Genomic DNA, 16,890 nt, shown 5'->3' on the forward strand with positions numbered 1-16,890 from the left:
ATCACTACAAATCAGTATAAAAGAAAGTCGAAGCAACCCGAACGCTTACACGGTTCTAAGTAGTTGGAATTGGTATCCAAAATACAGAAAAATCATTAAAAAAAAAAAAAACTAAGTAATGCGGTGGGCACGGTGGCTTAGTGGTTAGCACGTTTGCCTCACACCGCCAGGGTCGGGGTTCGATTCCCGCCTCCACCTTGTGTGTGTGGAGTTTGCATGTTCTCCCCGTGCCTCGGGGGTTTCCTCCGGGTACTCCGGTTTCCTCCCCCGGTCCAAAGACATGCATGGTAGGTTGATTGGCATCTCTGGAAAATTGCCCCTAGTGTGTGTGTGTGTGTGCGTGCGTGTGCGTGCCCTGCAATGGGTTGGCACTCCGTCCAGGGTGTATCCTGCCTTGATGCCCGATGACGCCTGAGATAGGCACAGGCTCCCTGTGACCCGAGGTAGTTCGGATAAGCGGTAGAAAATGACTGAACTAAGTAATGCAAATGCAATATGCAATATTTTTGAATGATAAAGAAAAAAAACATTTTCTGTTCAGAAAAATAAGAGAAGTGTGAGGAAGTTTAACACCTCGAGCACAGAGTGTGAAATACATTTCCATATCTCAAATGTAGGCATATTCCAGTTGAAATCTTTTTTAAAATCATCCAATAACATGCTACATATAGTACAGGAACCGCGAGAGCACATTCCAGAAAGAACCCAAACTTTGAAACACATGACATGTTTGTATTATTTTCCACTTCCTGAATTGTCATCTGAAAACATGCAGCACTTTAATCATTTGCTGAGCAAAGACGTTTCGGCTGTTAAAATTTTACTCAGTGGAAAGCAATATCCTTACCAAATTAAATAAGTATACAATTCAACAGGCACATTCAACCCAGTCAGCACAAAGATACTTAGAGTTTTTTCCTCAGAAAGAAAAAAAAAAACCATCATCCAGTCAGTAAAACACTGATATTTGTTTGTTCCGGTCTTAATGAAAGGAGTGAATAAGTAAGCAGATTTTTTTTGTCTCACAAAACTAAGCCTTGTTTTGGTTTATGAAGTGATGAAATACTGCAGAAATAAATAAAAAAAAAACATCAGAACTGGACATCTTTTTAAAAAGTCCAACATACATAGCAGTTTGGGCCTGAGTTATAGATGTAATATAGCTGTCATGGGTGTGTATAATGACAGCGGCAAAGAGCGGCCACCGTGCTGCTGAACTGTGACGAAGGTGCTGGCTATAATTTAAACACTATGTGTATATAAATACACTTGAACTAATATGTGTTCATTCCTATTGAACTGCTCATTCACAGGAGCTTTTAGATGGCAGATCATCTGTTTATACTGAGACTAATAAGAAAGAAAGAAAATGTTTTATCATTTCTACAGTCAAGATGAAAAAGTCTGAGTCGAGTCGATATGGTGTCTGCAACAGAGAATGTGCTTTCTTTCGTTCTTTCTTTCTTTCTTTCTTTCTTTCTTTCTTTCTTTCTTTCTTTCCCCCTCTGACTCTTTCTTTCTTTCCCCCTCTGACTCTTTCTTTCTTTCTTTCTTTCTTTCTTTCTTTCTTTCTTTCTTTCTTTCTTTCTTTCTTTCTTTCCCCCTCTGACTCTTTCTTTCTTTCTTTCTTTCTTTCTTTCTTTCTTTCTTTCTTTCTTTCTTTCTTTCTTTCTTTCTTTCTTTCCGACTCTTTCTTTCTTTCCCCCTCTGACTCTTTCTTTCTTTCTTTCTTTCTTTCTTTCTTTCTTTCTTGCTTTCTTTCCGACTATTTCTTTCTTTCCCTCTCCGACTCTTTCTTTCTTTCTTTCTTTCTTTCTTTCTTTCTTTCTTTCCTTCTTTCTTTCTTTCTTTCTTCCCCCTCCAACTCTTTCTTTCTTTCTTTCTTTCTTTCTTTCTTTCTTTCTTTCTTTCTTTCTTTCTTTCTTTCGCTCTTTATTTCTTTCTTTCGTTCTTTCATTCTTTCCAACTCTTTCTTTCTTTCCCCCTCCGACTCTTTCTTTCTTTCTTTCTTTCTTTCTTTCTTTCTTTCTTTCTTTCTTTCTTTCTTTCTTTCTTTCTTTCTTTCAGGAATAAAAATACTAATAGAAATTTTTACATATAAATAATATACATGATGTGTAATTCATAAATAAATATAATTGCTTATCATTGGTAAGCTGCTGTGGAATATGAACCAAAAAAAATTCTTAATGTTGTGATGTTTTTTAAAAAAATCCACTACCAGGTGGTAACTGTAACATTGCATCATTGATTATTTTCTAGAACGGCGCATGCTGTCATGTTTTATTCCTTACTAAACTGTAATCTTTTGGCCAAACCATTATGATAGGCCTTTAAGAGAACAACTCACTTGAATTATTTATCTATTATTCCATTTCAAGCTTTCTGATTATATCTGTTGTTATTTTTATTTATATACAAGTGAGGAATCAGAGATGTGCATCATACTGTATTAAACATCAAAATACAAGACGCACGAGTGTACACTTCTTTGTGTAGTTCACTTATAACCAACAAAAGGACCAAATATTATGGCGTGAACTGTGTGTGAAAATCCTGAACACACATAATCTCACGTTTTCACTCTAATTCATCTAATTCTAAGACAAGTATTTCACTTTTACCATCTGTTCAAAAGGTGACTGGATCATGATCTCAACCCATCAGACGACGCTCACAATAAATGCCAAAGTCTTACTGGTTAAATACCAAATAAAGTTCATTTAAAACCAGTGATTGTATTGGGTTTACCTCAGACGAGGGTTCAGATACATATTTCTGTGATCGATTAGCGGTTCCATTAGCCGCAGCTATTTCAATCATGCACAACCCTCCGTCTCTGCTGACAGGCAACCGATATCTGAGAGTAAGAAAGAAAGAGAGCAGAAAAAGAGGGGAAAGGGAGAGATATGGAAATGAAATCAGAATATATATGATTGTATGAGTGAGGGAGAAGAAGAGTGACAGCAAGAGGGGGCACAAAAGAGTGAGATTGTGAGAGGAGGTGTAAAAGGGAGGGAAATCTCATTAGAACATGGAGCATTCACAATAAATCCATTTAAGCATGAAAATGATGCAGACTTGGCCGGGGGAGTGCGGCCTGGTAATGGAGCTGGTGTGACTTGCTGACTCTCGCCGCTTCAAAAACTCACCGTCACACTGCATCAACTCTGCATCAGAGTCAAATCATCCTCAATTACCCTTTCCATTCCATCACCATTACCACAGAACAGCATTCACTTATGCATCATGCATATATATATATATATATATATATATATATATATATATATATATATATATATATATATATATATATACATATATATATACTATATTTATATATCATCGTCTTCAGCCGGTCGGACCCCATTAACAGGTCTCCTGCTGGCAGGAACGGGCTGCTGCTTTGAGATAATTTTTTAATGTGCTGCCAGAAGGTGTAGATGATAGAAAGGATGTTTTTCTGAAGTTTTCAGCAGATCAGAAACCTTAGATTTTAATAACTGGGATGAAAAAATGTCTCATAAAACACATTTTTATGAGATAAAAACCTCAAAGGAATGTTGAGATTTTTTTTAGGCAAAACACTTGAGAATGTCTTTATTCTGAATCAGTTCAAGCTAAGAGCATAATGCTAATGAAACGTTCACGTGAACACTGGGCTAATACAAACAGAACATTGTTATTAATACCAACGGAAACATTTATGGGATTCCTATAATGGCTTGTTGGGTTAGACACCGCAATAAGAAGTATTCATTTTGGAGGGAAAAAAGAGTTGAAAAACAATTTCAATTTAGAAATCTAGAAACTTTCTTATTATAAGTAGCATCAAAATCCAGACATCTACAGTAGACTTCGAGAAGGTGTAAATTTGAGGAAGATTGCTTTAACTAATGTTGTCAAGAACTACTTGCTTTCACAGGAACAGGTTATTAAACTGACATGGCAAGAAAAGAGATCTTGAGTAACAGAAAAGATATGTAATATTTCTCATTATAAGATAACCAATATTCTAACAGGTATTGATCTAAAATTATATAACAAATATAAACCTATTTCTATACAATTCAATGTTAAAATGACTTAATTCTATTCTAAATGCTTGAGATTTTGTAATGAGTGAAACTATCTAGGAGAAATAAAAAAAGGAGAAATATTAGTTTTTAATTAATTTGCTCATATTCAAGAAGTTACACTATAAAGGAAAAGCATTGTGCTTTTACGGAAATCCAGATATATGCCAGAGGTGGCAATGGCTAAGAAATAAATCTTGAGATTATTTACCAGTACTGTATTCAGCATACAGCAAAAGACAAACAGGGTTAAGTGTGTTTAAAGGATGTAACAGTGACTCAGTTTATTGTGTGTGTGTGTTTGTGTGTGCACATATCTTTGTTTGTGTGTGCACATGTGTGTGTGCACATATCTATGTGTGTATGTACATTTGCGTGTGCGTGTGTGTGTGTGTGTAAGCAGATTCCGAGTCGTAATACGATAACAGGATGAGCACAGGGCTGTGTGTATCATAACAGCAGCAGTATCTAGGTGAGAAGCAAGAGTGAGACTTGAGCATAAACTGGTTAAATCGTTATCCATGTGAGTCACTATTCACACATTTCAAAGCTAAACAACAACCTGCTTTGGATGCTAGACAATTATAATGGTTTAGCATTTAAAAAGACACACACACACACATGCAAATGCACATACACACATAGATATGTGCACTCACACACACACACACACACACACACACAGATAGATATGTGCACTCACACACACACACACACACACACACACACACAAATAGATAGATATGTGCACTCACACACACACACACACACACAAACACACAAACATAGATATGTGCACTCACTCACAAACACACACAAACACACACACACACACACACACACACACTGTAGATATGTGCACTCACACACACACACACACACATATATGGGGTCAGAATTGTTTCGTTATTCTGAATAAATATACTATGATCCACAAATAAATATAAAGAGTTTCACAAATATTTTTTAAATCATCAAATGCACAATAAGCAAACCGTAAATATATGTTACAAATTTCACAAAAAGAAATGAAATTCACAAATAAATAAAATGGGATTTGCAAATAAAAAAATTATTTATAAATATATATTTAATTGTATTTATTTGTGAATAGCTTCCTGCTAATTTGTGGATTGCGTTCTGTGCAATTGTGGATTTGAAACATTTCTAACGTCAAGACGTGCACAAGAATCCACAAATTGGTCTCGTGGAGGTAGACCGTGCCATGATTGGTCAGCGCCATGAGACCGTTGTCCGATTGGCTGGAGTAGACGATGGGCGGAGTCCACCTATTTGTGGATTCTGAGCAGGAAGCCATTCACAAATAAATACAATTAAATATATATTTATAAATATTTTTTTATTTGCAAATCCCATTTTATTTATTTGTGAATTTCATTTCTTTTTGTGAAATTTGTAACATATATTTACCATTTGCTTATTGTGCATTTGTTGATTTAAAAAATATTTGTGAAACTCTTTATATTTATTTGTGGATCATAGTATATTTATTCAGAATAACGAAACAATTCTGACCCCATACACACATAGATATGTGCAAACACACACACACACACACGCACAAATGCACATACACACATAGATATGTGCACTCACACACACACACACACACACACACACACTCACACATAGATATGTGCACTCACACACACACACACACAAACACACTCAAACATACACACATAGATATGTGCACACACACGCGCACACACACAAATGCACATACAAACATAGATATGTGCACACACACACACACGCACACACACACACACACACACAAACACACACAATAAACTGAGTCACTGTTATTTTCACACAGTCATATTTCTTAAGACTGCTATTGATTGCATATATTCCAGTGTGCTCATGAACTTCACTGTCTCTACCTTCCACTGCTGGGTTTGTGTACTGTATTCTGTGCTGCGGGGGTGGATTCCTGCAGGCTACCATCGCTCATTTGAAACGTCAAAGGATGACTCGTTTGAAGTCATGTGAAAAACAAAAGAAATTGGTCTGATGTGAATGCAACAAAAGGTCTCTTGACAATGATCTAATGCAAAAGAACGTTTCAACATGCTACTCATTTCCCCACGAAGTCTATTTTTATTTATTCAGCTTCCATTCCTTATGTGTGCCAGTATTTTTGACAAAGCGGAAATATACGCTCATTTCCCCACTGGCTAGACGTGAGACCTGGACTGGATCATATAATCAGATGACACTACAGCAATGCATGTTTGGCATGCCCTTAAGCACCCTATAGAGAAACACCTAGGTCAGCAAACATATCAAGTAAATGCCACTTAGACAATCAATCCAAGATGACTGTCTCGGGGAGGGGAAGGGTGCTGCTGGTACTTTACTGATAACAGTTTTTCCTGGTTAATTTGGAAGGTAAGACTCAAATGGGAGAAAAGAATAGGACAGTAATTTTCTCTCTGAATTGCTCCATTTCCAGCTTTATTCAGGCTCCAAATTGTTTCTCTGTAGGATATAAAGTGTATACTATATACATACATTATATTGTAAAATTAAAAGACCTTTATTTTCTTATGATGTTATGATATTTCTGTGTGTGTCTGGCTGTAGGATAAAAAAAGATCAAGAACAAGGATACAAGAGTTTTCAACTCAGTATTGTACCCTAGAATAAAAAAAAAAAAAACAAGGTCCTGATTTAGCATTGTTCAAAATACCCTGCCGTTCCTCATTGTACCGCAACTGTCAGCATTCCCAAAAAAGCATCTGCCTTTTCCCATATGGGAGCATCTCTTGCTATTATTCTAAAGTAACAAACATTTTCCTATTTCTGATCGTTGAAGGGGCGGCAAAGGGAAAAAGGAAACATAAGATTGCCTAATGACCAGATGCAAGCAATCAGGCCGATTGCCCTTGCACTAATTTGAATCAGTATTGCAGGACACCTCCTCATAGGCAATCACTGCCCTTCAACTTCAGGTAGTGCTAATTACAAGGCTAGGAAAGTTATGAAACTCGTTCTGCATACAGATTGGGGCATTAACACCCAGTAAAGCCTGCAAGCAGGAAATGCAAACTGATGGGCAACGTATTATACATGTATCAGGTTATGAGACTTGATTGAAGCCATTTTATGATGCTATTGTTTATGAAATCTCTAATAAAGACTATAATGCTGTGATCTATAATGAGGTGATGCTTATCTTAATTACGGAATGTTAATCACATTACAGATATTGTACAGCTGTTTATATTAAGAGGCTGTGCACAAGATGAGATCTGATTTCTGAGATCGGAATCTATTCGCAAATCGCTTCAGTGCTTCAGTTTCAATTTGATAAGAAGGATTTTAAAATGTAGTAAAAATAAAAGATATAAAGACTTGTTTGTACAGTGTGGCTTGAGCTGCCCTGTCTCGTCTGTAATTACTGGGTGGCTATACGGTGATGACTACTGTCTAAAATGATCCTAAGCAATCGCATTTTCTTCCTTTGTGTCTGATTGTATATAATAATATATCTGATATATTCTCCTATACACATAGGCTTTATCTGCAGGAGTGTGACAGAAACACTACAGAGACTACGAGTAAAAAAAGCCTTGCATTCTACCACTAAGGGCTTCCTGAACCATGTATCAAAACTAGATTTGGATTTCTCTAAAAAAAAAAAAAAAGGACAAAGGATGGAGGGGAAAAAGGGAAAGTGATCCAAAGAGTAGAGAATTTAACCTTGCTTACTAGTTCTAATACACAGTGAATAAATAAATAAATAAATAAAGAAAGAAAGAAAAAGAATTTGGGAAGAAGGAAGAAATGTAGGAAAAAAAGGAGAAAGAAAACAAGAAAAAGAAAGAAAGCAGAAGTAAATGAGTCGGCAGGAAATAGAAATGTGAGAAAAGCAGAAAAAGGAGGAGAATAAAGAAAGTTTCAGATATTAATGACTAAAAAAAAATCAGGAAATAAACAGTTAAAAATGAGAAAGAAGAGGTTTGATTAAGTAGCTGTGGGTCAGAAGGTGTGCAGCTGAACTGTATGTGTTCATTGTGATGATCAGTGGAAGCTGAAATGCAAACAGACAAACATTTAATCGACGTATCTCACAGGAAACAGCTGAAACATTAAGGTTTTGGGAAATCTCATCAAACCTAAAGAAAAAGTAAAGATTCTTGCTGAAAAAAAAAACTTGTCTTGTATGTTGAGTACAACAATGAAGAAGAAGAAGAAGAAGAAGAAGAAGATGAAGATGAAGAAGCATGAGGAAAAATGTTACAGAGCAAGGCTTACAGCATGACCAGGCACACATCCAGACCCCCCCGAAACACAAACATACATAAAGATCCTGTGTTGAAATTCCATTAAAGGAGTAGAAAATTAGTAAAATATAATTAGGCATCGTTTTCCTTGCTACTGCTCAGGAAAATAAGCTCATACAGCCTTGCTGCTCTAGCTGAATGGAGCGGTAAATGGATGACTGGTTATACAGGCAGTTAAGGAGAGGAGCTTGAGACAATCCACATTGCTGTTAAACCTCTGACAATAAACAGCAGCGAAGCCTGAGAGCATTTCCCATTCAGAGCGCTTGGCTGGATACAGGTCGTTCCTTTCAGTGCTAACGCAACCGAACCAGGGTGTAAACAAACACCTATTCAATATTTCATACAAAAAAAGAAAAAAAAATGTTTCTCATTCCCCTCTCAGCTGTAACTTATTCATCGCATCATCTAAAATCAAAAGCAGCTTTTTGAGCTCAGCAGGATGAGATGTGCGTTTAAATTATTCAGCTTTCGGTGCTGCCTTTTTTCTCTCCCCTCCCCCTTTGGCCTACCTTCTGATCTATTGCTGTAATAAGAACGAAGTCTCACTAACTTTTATATCCGACTCATTGAAGACTTTCTCCCCAGCCTCGGCACCTTACCCGAGACATTTTTAACCATGCCAGTATTAATGGATTAGATGATATATTACCTGAACAGCTTCTCTCCAATACAGTTATCCTATCTCTGGGATCAGTTAGCATGTATTTGCAGGGTTGAAGATACAGCATGCAAACCTGAGCCGAGATCTGATGCAACGCAGTGACATTTCATACAAACACGGGGTTCGTAGTGTGGGGAAAGACACATGCAATTGGGCTTCTGTTACAATGCACATTTCAACAAAGGTTGCACTGAGCTTGGGGGTGGAGGGTGGGGGTGGGGGGGTGCAGAGCAAAGATAAAATACCGATCGCTCGAAGTGTGGAAGGTGTCAAGAGCTGGCAACAGATGGCAGTAAAACATCATACTGTGGAGGCTTCAAAGTAAAGTGTGAGCGTGCGCACACACACACACACACACACACACAGACACACACACACACACACACAGACACACACACAAAATGCAGCTTCAGTGGTGGGTGTAAAGAAGGAGAAAAGGAGAAAAAAGAGAGAAAGAAACAACAACAAACTGAAAATGAGAGGGAGTTCTTTTCATATCGCATCCCCAATTCCTGCAGGATTGGCACAATGTCAGCTGAAGACCGAATCCTGAGAAACTGTGATCTCCTGGAAGTACCACTTTCAATATACCTATGCAGCCACTTAAGGACACATTCGTGTCTGGCTGACTATAAATGGAGTCTAAATAGGTCAAGCCTTTTAGATCCTTCACTAGTTTTTAACCACCATAAGACCCATTCTGAATACAGAGCCATTCAGGAAAGAATGAATACACCGAGTACCACCTGCTGCTGCTGCTTATTTTGCCTCATTTAACAACCTATAATGCAATTTCTTAATGCAACCCACCTAGGAGGTGGGAGAGAACAGAGCGTCCTCTGTACGTTTGTTCTGCTTTGATTGCTCCTCTCATTGACGAGTTTGTGTGTAGGCTACATTGCTGCGTGGTTACAGATCAAACTGGTTCCCCTGGTCACGCTCCACCTTATTTATTTCCTTTTTTTCCTTTCTTTTAACAACAGAAATTGTCACAAAGCAGCTGCACACAAATCCAAATGTAGACAAAGAATATGCGCTTGCAAATGAATGAATTTATTGAATTATACGGTGATTCTGTGACGTGCACTTTGTGCTATATGAGAAGGTATTTTTTCAGCTCTACATGATTTTCGACCCATATTTTTTGGCCCTTTTAATTATACGCACCATAGAAAACATATCAAAGCAGCAGACAGCAAATGAACTAAAAGTATCCATTTGTGGTCTGACTCAGACTAATAAGTGTGAACGCACCCTTAGATCCCTAATGAGCAAGTCAGAAGCACTACCAATGATAAACTCCATCAGACAACATAAAGAGGAAGCCTTGAGATGAAACAGATCTAAAGGGGAACGCTAAAGGGGGTGACAGCAGATACATGGGGACACCTTTTCTCCACTGTATTCTATAAAGTCACACAGTACTCAGTGTGTTGAAAGGATGTTCCGTAAGGAGTGTCATAGACTTTATGATAACAGCAGCAGTTCTTCACTTAAATAAGTCTACACTATCCGGTACAGATAATTTAACAGATAACTAGTTCTTATCATTCAAGTGATACTTGATGATGTTAGCCTGGATTCATCCATGTCCTTTCAGCTGACTTTCAGCTACAAGTAAACCAGACATATTCAACCAGACATGATTACCCAAAACAGTAATAAACTATAGCACTGCAAAGGACAATATATAGAGTATAAAGCTACTGACAAAAAAAAAAATCATACAGGAGAGAACAAAGACAAATTAAAAAGTCAATCTGTAAAATTAGAAAGCCGTGATAGGGATTATAGTTGATCTTTGCCACTGTGTGACTTGAAATTACAAACACACACACACACACACACACACACACACTACTGCTGAACATTCAGGTTTACCCATCCATATTTTTATAAGCCTATATACAATGTTTACAGCTTCCCCTCCGTTTCAGTCGAAGCAGCTAAGACACATTACTAACAAAACTGTTTATTGCTTCTAGTCTGCCATGCATACATTGCACTTTCCCTTTATCATGCAGTAAAGTGGGTTTATTAGGAATTGCATTGACTATTATGTTTACACATGAGCAGGTCAAACTGCATTGAGGCTGCAGCTATTAAAAAAAAAACCATCACATGAAATATTTTACAGAATGAAAACAATTCAAAACATAATTACTAGAGTGTCAGTGTAAGTACCTTAGGTTTGAAAGCCGCAAATTATTTTGAAAAGTTTTTAGGATGGTTGTACTGCCTAATATATGCCACCTACAGTGTTTTTTTTTGTTTTTGTTTTTTTTTAGATATATCCGTCAATAAAATGAATAAGATTTATATACTGCTGTAAAATCGTGATGAGTATTTAAAAGAAAGAAGGAAAGAAACAAATAAACAAAAAAATCCTCTACACATCAGTAATAGTTATATTAATGGCATTGGTTATTAAAAATAAAAGATGACACACAAAATACGGTCTTTCCAGTAAAAAAACTAAAAATGAAATATATTTTCAGTTTTGCCAACAAAGATCCCTTAAATAAGATTTTTAGATTTATATATTTTTAATTATAGTATTTTCTATATGATTCTATATGATTTTCTATAATCATTGATGCCAAAAATTTCTTCCATGTAATTAATTTTAATAAATAATTAATCACAGTAATGAAAGAACATGTAATGTGTTTTTTTCCTCACTTGGGCCCCATCTATGGTTTTGTGTACCTTCAACGTGCATCTGTTTTTAGAGGTTTGTTCAAACATTGTCATCAGCTGCAAATCCTGTATACACTGTGCCACAATATACACAATCATCTGTTACAGGCACAACACATGACAAGCAATGTAGCTCGATTTACTGAATGGAGCAAGAATTTCTGTATTAATGTTGATCCTGCTCCTTGCTGAAGGCGCCGAAGACTGAAGCTGGTATTAGACGTGCAATTACAGCGGTCTTTTAAGATTAGGTACGTTTGTTACATTACAAGAGATGGTCCCAATAAAAGCATGGCTAAGGTCTGTAACAGGCCGTGCAATAACGTGTTCTCCATGTGAGATATGGTGAAGATCCTTTAATTATTGACTTGCACTAAAATTAAATGACTACTTGATGTTTAGGAGCATGAAAGGAGCAAGATAGGAGCGTCTGCAAAGCAAGATTGAGTTTAAAGAGTTTTTGTTGTTGCTTCTAACGTATTTCTGTCGAACATTTTATTGTGCCACTTCTTCCGCATACTGATGAAAGTAAAATGCAATACTCTGAGCAATTACATTCACCACTGCTAAAAAAAAAAAACTCTCGGCCTTTAATGGTGCAATAGTCAATGGTGCATTTCTTTCTTTAAATAGGGAAAAATAACCCGGCAAATGCACAAAACATGATAAAAAATTATTCAAGCCATTGCATTAGCACAAGTGTGTTATGTGTCTGCAAGAAACCTGTTTGAAAACCTGCCTTCTGAAACTCCCCAACACCCCTTCACTTTATCCCCCATGTCAGTTTGTTTGGAGAGGAAAAAACATGGCTCAAGCCTGTAAGCTCTGTGTGCAGGCAGATAATTCTTGTTTTAGTAAAAAAAAACAAAAAAAAAACATGCTGTGCTTGGAGAAACACTTTAGAAGAAGAAATGCAATAAAACCAGAATAAACAAAGGCAGTGCATTTTATTAGTGGTGAAACCGGTAGCAGGAAGGATTTCCTCAAAGTCAGGTCAGGAAATCTAAATGCTAAAATGCTAATATCAGCCTGCCAGTACACTGAAGACAGTGCTTTACAACAAATTTTGGTGTTTATTGTTATTCTTACTACATTACTGTTTATTTTTTTTATATCCCCAAGCTTCTGTTTTATTTTATTATTATTGTGAATCTAAGTACTTTAAAAAAAAAAATAATAATAATTTTATTTATCAAAGTTGCCAATGCCCTTAAATAAACAGGCTAGTGCTAATCCTTGCTAATGCTGTTGAACTTGCTAACAGTTCAATTCAATTCAATTCCAATTTATTTGTATAGCGCTTTTAACAATGGACATCGTCTCAAAGCAAAATAAGAAACATAATACAAGAAATGTAAAATTATACAAGGATTAATATAATACAAAAATAAGTCTTAGTAAATTAGTAGGGGGGGCACGGTGGCTTAGTGGTTAGCACGTTCGCCTCACACCTCCAGGGTTGGGGGTTTGATTCCCGCCTCGTGTGTGGAGTTTGCATGTTCTCCCCGTGCCTCGGGGGTTTCCTCCGGGTACTCCGGTTTCCTCCCCCAGTCCAAAGACATGCATGGTAGGTTGATTGGCATCTCTGGAAAATTGTCCGTAGTGTGTGATTGTGTGAGTGAATGAGAGTTTGTGTGTGTGCCCTGCGATGGGTTGGCACTCCGTCCAGGGTGTATCCTGCCTTGATGCCCGATGACGCCTGAGATAGGCACAGGCTGCCCGTGACCCGAGGTAGATCGGATAAGCGGTAGAAAATGAGTGAGTGAGTAAGTGAGTGAGTAAATTAGTATGACTTTTATTTAAATGTTTTTGTATTTTTCTGAGGCGACTTTTCTGAGAACAAAACTCCCTTAGATGGATGAGGAAGAGTCCTTGAGAGGAACCAGACTCAAAAGGGAACCTCATCCTCATTTGGGTGACACTGGAGGGTGTGATTATAAATATACAATCCGACAATTGTGTATTAATGAGGTGGTTGTTGCCCTCAAAGACCACATGGAGTTGGCATTTCTTCTTAGTATGTCTGAATACTTCGTGAAGCAGAGTCCAACTGAAGCTGGTACATCTCTAGATACCTCAGGACACAGGGTTGGCCTCGTCTCAATGAAGGTCCGAAATCTTCATGACACGGAACACAACTGGAGCTGGTACAATCTCTGAATGCCTTGTTATGGGAAGAACAGTCCAACAAAGATTCTGGGTAGGAGCTTTGTAGCATAAGGACATAAGGAAGAATGTGCATGACGGAACCATTAACATGTAAAACCACCTACAGTATTTACCCATTAGCTAATGCGCATATATTTCTTTCTTTTCTTTTTTTTAAGTAATCACTCCCCGAGTTTTCACTAAATAGATCAGTTGACATAAAACTAATTCAGTGAAGATTTTTTTTTCATTGTGGAACATTTTCTGTATGAAATAATAATTAGTATAAAAAAAGAAACCAGTTGTGTCCTGTATTTCATGTTCTTTCACCGCTATGGTGGCTTATTATGTTTTTTTTTAGCTGGGAATAGCATGGTGGAAGCACACTTTCTCATCCCCTGTTGAATGTTTTTCATTACAGAGATTAATCAGTGGATGAGAAACGTGCCACATTGTCTGCAGGTCAGAAAGGAAAAGCATTAATGTTGGTTTATGGTAGGTCATGTTGTTTCACCTCTATATTTCACTCCGGCATGGAATCTTTATTTTCTACCAAAAAATTATCTGATGAAATAAATATTGTCTGCAAGTGCTTTTAAGTTTGTTAGACATTATAGGAAGAGGCTAATGCTGTTATTTACTTTAGCGGAATCATCACTTAATAAAATTAGCAATGTAGGTGATTATTTATATATGAGCTTTTTTTTTTTTTTAGAAACATTGCACTATTTACAAATTTTTTTTAAGCATATTTATGTTTTCTCATTTTCCTGTAAGGAGCTTATAAATCTGGAGTTGATTGTAAGTGGTCTACAAGTGGTTTTCTCTGAGGTTCAGACTAAAGCACCTGAAAAGGTTTGTAATTTTCACTCAGCTGCTAAACATCTGCACAAATTCGCTTGGCCTCATTTACAAACATTGATATGTGAAGTACCAAAATACTCATCAACAGAACAGCTTGTGGGGTCTTGAGTGTTCAGTTATCAGCAAAATATCACAACAGAATGGAAACAGCTCCTACAGCAGGGGTTTTTAAAATGCCAATCATATAGACATGATTGTACGTTTGCCGATAAGGATTTCGCCCAAAATGAGCTTCGATGTGAGAAAAAGATGGAAAGATAACTGCAAACTCTGGGTAGTTAAGAGAACTAGCTATGATAACTGGCACATAAGACACACACACAAAATCGTTCTCTTGTCTGTGAAGATCTGTAATCAGGTCAATAAGCTGTTGACACAGTAATTGGGAATAGGAGATTTGAGACTGTGCACATGAAGGAAGGTGCTGCGCTCTACACCTTCAGCATTAAGATTCTGCCCGTGTGCCTCCTGGCTGACCTTGAATCTGCTGCTGCGCCACGCTTGATCCCATCAGATCTTGCCGGTAAAACCGGACCAGAAAAGGTGACCTCTTGCTGTGAAATCAAGTGGCAGAATTATTGATATTTGCCCAACAATGCTGAGTTTACTCCAACTCCCTGATAAGAAGAGATTAGTGGCACTAGCACATGTCATTGTCACAGAGGTTTGAGTGCGAGACTATATATATACATATACAGTATATGTGTGCAGAATGGAGGAGGTTATTATCTAGTGGGACACATGACATGGTAAACCCTGATGCGGACGTTGGGACACTGTAATAGAGCCACTGTACCTTTGAGTGTCAGCGGTGGCTGATAATTTCTTGATTAAATATTCAGTGCAGCATTCATTCCCCACTGGTGTGTGATTATATGGGTCAAGAAGTGGAGGAGTCATGACACTGATGAATGGTTATGCACCGACAGGGTTCATATTATGGCTCTTTAATTCGGTGGCATTGTTACATAGCAGCAGAACACCTAACTACCACTGGATTTATTCTTTATCGCCATGAGAGGTCATTTCACAGAAACAAAGGTCCTTTATTGCGTTAGATGGTGGATAACTTTCCTTTGCATGAATATCTTAACTCATGTTTATTTATTTTATATGTATTTAATTGTATGTGTATTATAATGACACTATCTGTATCTGTTTATTCTTAGTAATGTCTAGATGTCGATTTAAAAAGCATTAAAACTGATTTTTACTTTTAAATCACATTGAACGGCTGTAAAAACGTATCATTTTTAATTAATAACGTAGATGGGAACAAATTGTCTGAATATTGTTTCCAGTGAGATTTTCAATAATTAAATGAAGAACAAAAAATGTGCAATGGATGTACAAATTAATATTTGAAAAAAATATTTTTTTGGAGACTCCAGGAGAGAAATTCTCCCATGGGCACAGTGGGTGGTCTGTGTGGGATATACAGTATGCAGCAGTAGCTCTGCAGGGAAATGTCAGGGGGACATTTTAAAATAGGAATGTTAAACAGAACTCATATTTGAACAAGCGCTACACAAAGCCAGCACAGGCACACTGCCGCAGAGCAAACATCCCTGCGACGGACAACGGCAATAGACCTGCTGCTGCACACCCAGCCAGCAGATATGCATCATGCTCGGTCTGAAGCTCGAAAACAGTGGAAAAAACCCAAAACAGGATCCTAGTTGTATCTGTATACGTATCTGTTTAGAAGACATTACACATCAGTAAAGTTTGGGAACACGAAACTCAGCTAAATCCAGAAAGGGATGCTGTCACTGCAGGATCAGCTCGAGTGTCCTTGTACTGAGTGTCCATGTACTTATAGATTGAACAAGACTTTTTTACTTTTATTCATTCTCAGTATTCATTTTTGCCCTAGTGTGTAATACGAAGTAGCATACTTTTATAGAAAAAAAAAAAATCAATAATGAGACGGTGTGATATGGTGGAATGGAAGGGACGTGTTAGCTGATAATTTTCCTATAATAGCTTGTCGTGAAATGTTTTTATTCCTCATATATTATAGCAATGTGCCAACAATTACATTTACATTTCTGGCATTTGCAGACACACTTTAACTGGAACACAGCTCCAGTTGTGTTCTGTGTCAAGAAGATTTCGGACC

At 37.2% G+C, this 16,890-nt stretch overlaps 1 protein-coding gene across 1 annotated transcript in view; it reads right to left on the minus strand.

The window, feature by feature from the left end:
• eys (eyes shut homolog) overlaps positions 1–16,890 on the minus strand; it is a 301,631-nt gene that overhangs the window by 38,747 nt on the left and 245,994 nt on the right. The window contains 1 exon segment of the mRNA XM_060888558.1: positions 2,752–2,860. Coding sequence (XP_060744541.1) covers positions 2,752–2,860 — 109 coding nt within the window.

Source organism: Tachysurus vachellii, chromosome 2 (assembly GCF_030014155.1).
Source record: "Tachysurus vachellii isolate PV-2020 chromosome 2, HZAU_Pvac_v1, whole genome shotgun sequence".
In the NCBI taxonomy this organism is placed as follows: Eukaryota; Metazoa; Chordata; class Actinopteri; order Siluriformes; family Bagridae; genus Tachysurus; species Tachysurus vachellii.